The sequence below is a fragment of the Triticum dicoccoides genome, chromosome 3A (genome assembly GCF_002162155.2).
Source record: "Triticum dicoccoides isolate Atlit2015 ecotype Zavitan chromosome 3A, WEW_v2.0, whole genome shotgun sequence".
Taxonomy (NCBI): Eukaryota; Viridiplantae; Streptophyta; class Magnoliopsida; order Poales; family Poaceae; genus Triticum; species Triticum dicoccoides.
In genome coordinates, this window is record NC_041384.1 from 20,108,353 (window position 1) to 20,115,701 (window position 7,349).

Consider the following 7,349-nt stretch of genomic DNA (forward strand, 5'->3'; position numbering starts at 1 on the left):
GGGGGTAACTATAATAGGTCAATGGTTACCCTTCCCATTGAATTTCTAGCGGACTTTACCATTATGGCAGAACTTTCGTCGCTCTAGATGGAGATAAAACACAATTTTGTCATTCTGGGTCTTAACCTGGAGAATGAATAAGAGGCATTTTCCAATCCCAATGTGTCATAAGCCATGATGTTTGAAAAAAAGTATGCTACACAAATATCAACAAAGTAGAAAGTCTCATTGGAATATCCTAACCTTCAGTTTGAAAAAATAAAATCACTTGAACCAACAAACGCCATCGAGTTGGGCTGGTCCATATCACGAGAGGGTGAGCGATTTCTGCGATTTGCACACTATTCTTGATCCTTTTATAGCATATAATTTTTTTATTTTATGTTTTTATACTGAATTTACTTTTTTCCCTTTTTCATTTATTTTTCTCCTCTCTTGTTTTTTGTTGTATTACTTCTACCTTTAATTTTTATAAAAATTACCTTTAAATAATCATGGTTATTTCCTAAAAAATTTATGAACATATTTTAAATTTGATGAACACTTTTCAAAAAAATATAATTCAAGGATATTATTTTAAAAAAATTGGTAAGTTTTCCAAATTTTAACGTTATTTTCTAAATTCAAGAAGCATTTTCTGAAAATCATGGTTTTTTCAAAGTATATTTTAATAAATGATGTGAAGATCCTTTAGCCATGCGCAGTGTTGTAGCAAGCATTTTATCTTTGGAGAGGAAAAGCACCACTCTCTTTTTTGCGGGTAAAACAACACTTTATTCTCAATTAGCAACGCATCGGAGCTCTACTCTGGGCTGGCTTCGGCAAGAGTTCTTCGCTTAAAGGGAATTATGGGAGTTCACAGTCTCTTTCTCGCACATGAACGACTAGGCTGGCCTCGGCCCAAAACTTCCAGTCACTGACTTGACTCAGAGTGTGGTAGCGGAGAAAAAAGCGAGGCGGCATGGGTCTCGGCCGAGGAGCGAGGGGAAAAAGCGAAGTCAGACGAGGGAGCATCAGGGTCTAGGCCAGTGCGTGTTTTAGCGGCATTTTGCAAATGGAGGTCTAATGTTGTACGCGGATGTGATGATTTTTATTTTAGCAAATGGGCCGACCTCATATTTCAGAAGAGAAAGTTAACCTGCTGGCTCCGGCCCATGTAATGACTAGGCTTGGTCTCAGCCCAAGCCCTTCAGTCACTCAGAGTGCTGTAGCGCAGCATGTTTGTCTCTAAAAGACTGAAACTTGAGCAATCAGGGAAGAAAAATGAACACCAAATGCTGAATTCTGCAGCTACTTGCTTCATCTTTGCTTCCCCGTTCCCTCCGTAATCTGTTGATGATCCAACGCTGCCTATAACTAACAATTGTCAGCTATAAAAACCATTAGTACTACTCCCTTCGTTCCAAATTCTGGAGGGACTAGTAGTTTTCAACCAAAGTTTGCAAGCTAATTACTCCGCCGAGTCACCTCGCCGGCGGCATCTGCAGGCAGCCCGCGCCGCTCCTTCTTGTTTTCTTGTTGGCGCCATGATGATGATGAACCTGTAGCCCATGGCCATGGCCCATTGCTTGGTTGGTTAGTTTAGCCCAAACAGGCTCCGCATTTCCCACATCCCGATGCACGCCGTAAAGGGAGGGCAGGCACGCCAATCCATGCAACAATTATTACTCACTCCCTCCCACTACGACAACTCGCTCCACGGCTTTTAGGCCAACTCCACCGCACGACCTCGAACGGACGTTTGAATTGACCGAATTTTGTTCCTTTGAGGTGTTGATGGGTTCATCCATGTCCGCCTTTGTCAGATGGGTCGTGCGTGCACGCACCGCACGGCCGCACCCCAAATCGTGTCCGGGATGGACATGAATAAAAAAAACTAGAATGAAATAACTAAAAAACTAAATAAAAGCATTTTAAAAAAACATAAAACATATATAGGGGAGGGCCACAAAACGGCCCAGTTTCCACGGCCACTTAAAAGGCCCAGTTTTCATAATTAACATATAAAACAAAATAAAAAAACGCCTCCGACTCCCGCGCGCTCCTGCCGCGCCGTCTGTGCCGTGGCCGTCGCCGTCTTCACTGGCCGCCGGTGTCGTCGTCGTCGCTGACGAGGTCGACATAGGCCGGCGGCATCCACAGGTGGGCCGGAGGTGCGTGGTGGACGGGGTCGGGCTGGACGGCCGGAGGTGCCTGCACCACCTCCTCCCGTGGCGACGCCTCCCGCTCCGGTGACCGCGGCGGAGTGGGGCACCAGTTCACGCCCACGCCGGCGGCCATCTTCGGAACAGTGCAGGACCAGCCCCACCCCTTGCCCAGCAGCTGCTGGAACGCGGCCGGCGGGTCCTCCCTCCTCTCCTCCTCCAGGGCCACCATCTGCAGCTCCAGGAAGGCGACGTCCCCGGCGGCAGAGAGGGCCATGGCCTCCTCCAGGCCGTCCCACTGTCGTTCGTCGTGCGTGTACATGGAGTCGTCCATGACACGCTTGAGGAGACGGGCCTCCTCCTCCGCTGACATGCGAGGAGGTGGAGGGGGCGACGGCGTGGGCGTGACGCCGCGCACGCGCGTACGCCCGCGCACCTCTCGACGTGGCCGCCGCGGCCCTGACACCGTGCCGGCGAGGTATGACGCGCGGCGCGTGTCGTGTTCGTCCTGGAGCCACATGTCCCAGAGGTCGGAATCCGGGCCGTACCTGTCGTCGTAGAACAGGTCGTCCGGGAGGAGGCGGCGGTGGCGCTCGATCTCATCGCGGCGCGCGCGGCCGCTCGCCGGCACAGGAGGGATCGGGACCCGGTCGACGCTGAGGTGCCATCCGTTGGGAAGGTGGACGTCACTCCATGGGACCGGCGTCCTCGTCTCTCAGTACCTCCGGCACACGTCCGCGCGAGGTACTGCCGGTCGCGCTCGCCGGCGGGCCTAAGATTGATGGTGAAGGGGGCCGGGACGGGGGCTCGACGGGAGGAGCGCGGCGGTGACGCGGGCTCCTCCTTCACGGAGCCGCGGCGGCGCCCCGAGGAGGAGTCGGCCTCGCGGTCGTGCTTGCCCTTGCCGTTCCAGAACCCCACGGAGGGGTGGGCGGCCGGCGAGCTCGAGGGCTTCGGCTAGGGTTTCTGCGCTATCGGGTTTCGAGGAGGCCGCGGGGTGGCGTGGGGCAGTGTGGACGACGACCCGTCCATGCTTCCCACTTAAAGAAGGACGGCGACCGTTCGACGTGCGGATGACAGGTGGGGCCGCCCGCTCGTGCGCATTGATGTGGGCGGGTGGGAGGTAGGTGGCCGCCTGCCACGCGGCCCCAACGCGGACGAGCACGCGTCCGTTTGGTGTCCGCCGCGACCCAAACCCGGCGCAAATTTGCGCTTGAAATGGGTCTGCCCGCACACAACACGGACAGGATAGGTTCAGGCCGTCGTGAGCTGGGCCACCTCCTTTGTCCGTTTTACCCCAAACGAACAGGGCCGGACAGGATAGGGTCGTGCGGTGGGGAGTTGGCCCTATTATTACCACCTCCGTCCGTTGCTCACTGACATGTCCCCATCAACCGAAAACCCCCAACGACCACACCGTCCGTCCCCAGCCCCACGGACCAACGGACACGTCGGTCGTCCCCTTGCTGCCGCCTGCCCGTACGTGCTCCTCTGCCTCCCGTCGACCGATCACCACACCACACGAGCCTAGCAGTGCATGCAGTGCCACAGCGGTGCACTGGTGGTGCCCGCGCGCGCACTGGTGGTGGCCACTGACTGACACCCACTGCAGCGTGGCACCTTTACTGTGCGATAAAGCTGTTGAAAGCGGAGGAGCGCCGGAGGTGGAGAAAAAGGCGCGGCAGAGCGTGGCGCCAGAGACCAGACAGACAGGAAGAACCAGCCCCCCCTCGTCTCGCCGCTGTCCTCCTTGCCACTTCTGCTCCTCGCACCGCCCGCGGCGACCAGCCAAACCGCCATGCTTCGTCCCAGCGACAGCACCACCCCAGTGCTGCTGCTGCTGCTCACCGCCTTGCTTGCCTGCGGCGCCAATGCCGGCTCGCCGGAGGGCGACGCCGCCGCGCTCGCCGACTTCCGCCTCGCCGCGGACCGCTCCGGCGCGCTCGCGAGCTGGAACGCGTCCGCCAGCCCGTCCCCGTGCGGCTGGCGCGGGGTGACGTGCGCGGGCGGGCGCGTGACGCGGCTGGTGCTCGAGGGGCTCGGTCTGTCCGGCGCAGACGCGCTCCCGGCGCTGGCCCGGCTCGACGGCCTCCGCGTGCTGAGTCTCAAGGGGAACCAGCTCTCCGGCGCCGTCCCGGACCTCTCGCCGCTGCTCGGGCTCAAGCTGCTCTTCCTCTCCCGCAACGCGCTCTCCGGCGCCATCCCGCCCTCGCTCGGCAAGCTCTACCGGCTCTACCGGCTCGACCTCTCCTACAACAACCTGTCCGGCGTCGTGCCGCCCGAGCTGGCCCGGCTCGACCGGCTGCTCACGCTCAGGCTCGACTCCAACCGCCTCACCGGCGGGGTCGACGGCATTGCGCAGCCGAGGCTGCAGGATCTCAACGTGTCCAACAATCTCCTCTCGGGGAGGATTCCGGTGGCCATGGCGGGGTTTCCGGCGGGCGCGTTCGGCGGGAACGCCGGCCTGTGCGGCGCGCCGCTGCCGCCGTGCAAGCAGGAGGTGCAGAACGCGTCCCCGTGCCCTCCCGCTGCGGCCATGGCGGCGTCGTCGCCCTCGTCGAAGCCGCCGGATGGCAAGGGGAAGATGAGCCGCGGGGTCGTGGCCGTAATTGTGGCCGCGGACTTCGCCGTGGTCGGGCTCGTCGCCGGGCTGCTCTTCTGCTACTTCTGGCCGCGCCTCTCCGGGCGGCGGAGCGACAGGCGCCACCGCGAGGGGGAGAAGATCGTCTACTCCTCCAGCCCGTACGGCGCTGCAGGCGTGGTCGCGGCGGCCGGTGGCACGTACGAGCGAGGAAAGATGGTGTTTCTCGAGGACGCCGGCGTGAGGCGGTTCGAACTGGAGGAGCTGCTGCGCGCGTCCGCGGAGATGCTCGGCAAAGGCGGCTGCGGCACTGCGTACAAGGCGGTGCTCGACGACGGCAGCGTCGTGGCCGTGAAGCGGCTCCGCGACGCGGCGCCCGCGGCGGCGTCGACCAAGAAGGACTTCGAGCACCACATGGCCGTGCTCGGCCGCCTCCGCCACCCCAACGTCGTGCCGCTCAACGCCTACTACTACGCCCGCGACGAGAAGCTGCTCGTCTACGAGTTCATGCCCAACGGCAGCCTCTTCTCCCTCCTCCACGGCAAGTCCTCCGCTCCGCTCAATTCTTCGCCATTAACTCCGTCGAACACTTGCTGCTTCTGCTGCTGAGAAACTGAAGGTGGGAACCTCCGTCTGTCGTCGCAGGTAACCGAGGGCCGGGCCGGACGCCGCTGGACTGGGCGGCGCGCATGCGCATCGCGGCGGGCGCCGCGCGGGGCCTCGCCTACATCCACCACGCGAGCCGGCGCGGCGGGCTGACGCCCAAGCTGGCGCACGGCAACATCAAGAGCACCAACATCCTGCTCGACAGGTCGGGCGAGGCGCGCCTCGCGGACTGCGGGCTGGCGCAGCTGGGCACGTCGTCGCCGGCGGCGAGCTCGGCGGGGTACCGCGCGCCCGAGGCGCCGGCGCCGGCGTCGCGGCCGTGGGCGTCGCAGAAGGGCGACGTGTACGCGCTCGGGGTGGTGCTGCTGGAGCTGCTGACGGGGCGGTGCCCGGGCAGCGAGCTGCCCAACGGCGGCGTGGTGGCGGAGCTGCCGCGGTGGGTGCAGTCGGTGGTGCGGGAGGAGTGGACGTCGGAGGTGTTCGACCTGGAGCTGATGAAGGACAAGGGCATCGAGGAGGAGATGGTGGCGATGCTGCAGCTGGCCCTGAGCTGCGCGGCGAGCGCGCCCGACCAGCGGCCCAAGGTCGGGTACGTGGTGAGGATGATCGACGAGGTCCGCGCGTGCGGGGACCCGCAGGCGTCGTCGCCGTCGCACGGGTCGTCCATGGACGAGTCCTCCGGCGTCTCCGACTCGCCCGCCGTCTCTGATGGCGGCGGCGCCGCCAGCCAGTGATCGGAATTGCAGAGAGCTTTTTTAGGTACTTGGGGCTTGATTGAACTGTGATTTGTGCTTTGGTTAACTGCTTTTTTGTCTTCATCTGGAGGAGGATTGGTGTGGTCCGTTGGATCTGATTTGATGATGGTGTTGTACATGATGATGATGATTGATCTGATTAGAATAGCCGTACTGGGATGCTAGATTATTATTGTGTGAGTTGATTGATCATGGCGTTTGTCTTTTTCTTGCGTCGATGTGATCCTCTGCTACTGCAGCACTAGACTGGCTTTCAAGTTGGTTTTCATCTCATAATAATTCAGCTCTTATCGCAAACACTCTACTTTTGCACTGGATGCCTATTTTTGCAATGCGACGGTTTGTTTTTTATCTGAAATAACACTGTACTTTTGCACTGGAGTATTTGTGAATTTGACCAACGGTCAACTGATTTCCATAAAAGAAAACTAATTTCCAGTTCATTGACACAATGTTACATTTTTTAGGTGAAATTTCTTTTCTTTTCACGGTGAACATTCAGTTGTACTAAATTTGTTCGGTTGAACATGAAGAGTTTTAGCATCTTGGTTGGGTCAGGTTGAACATGAAGAGTTTTAGCATCTTGGTTGGGTCTATGTGACGGCTGTGATCTATACTGGGAATGTATCCGGTGCTCTTATCCTTGTGGTGCTACCGGTGCATCGGATGGCGTAGTATATTTTGAAATGTTTGAAAAATCTAGCACATTGACGCAACATCAATGTATACCGTCACAAAATTTCATACCAAAAGTCAAAACATTGCTCGAGATATGAGAATGACAAATTTGATATCAATGTGATTATGGGCCAAATCTAAAGCCAACTTATGTTGGAGTATTATTCAGCATCGAATTTGTCATTTTTGTTTCCCGGGCTATGTTTTGGATTTCAATTTGAAATTTCTTGACAACATTGATGTTGTATGAATGTGCTAATTAATTTTCAGAATTTCCTAAACATGTAAAATGTGCTACAAAGAGTTCGGTGCACTGGGTGCACCAGGTATTCCCCTATGTACCCTAGTAGGAATAATGCCTCACACGCTCGATCCCCATCTTGATTGTGCGTTTAGCATCGTTGGAGGGCATGTGGTGGTGTGTCTGGTCTTCAGTGAATCCGGTTGGATGCATTTTTCGTTTGTCTTTTATCGTGTGTCTGCAGATTTGATCCTTGGTGGTCTACGTTTTTTCTTCCTAAGTGGCAGTTACTGTTCTAATGCACTGGTCTTATAAAGTCTCAGTACAGCGACGTCACGATTGTA

General features: G+C 57.2%; 1 protein-coding gene across 1 annotated transcript; it reads left to right on the forward strand.

Annotated features, from left to right (window-relative positions):
- The first annotated feature begins 3,538 nt into the window (after nucleotides 1-3,538).
- On the forward strand, nucleotides 3,539-6,398 carry LOC119266754 (probable leucine-rich repeat receptor-like protein kinase At1g68400). Its single transcript, XM_037548037.1, has 2 exons — nucleotides 3,539-5,266; nucleotides 5,371-6,398. The coding sequence occupies exons 1-2, from the start codon at nucleotides 3,943-3,945 to the stop codon at nucleotides 6,063-6,065; spliced, it is 2,019 nt and encodes a 672-aa protein (XP_037403934.1). The 5' UTR covers nucleotides 3,539-3,942; the 3' UTR covers nucleotides 6,066-6,398.
- Nucleotides 6,399-7,349: the final 951 nt, after the last annotated feature.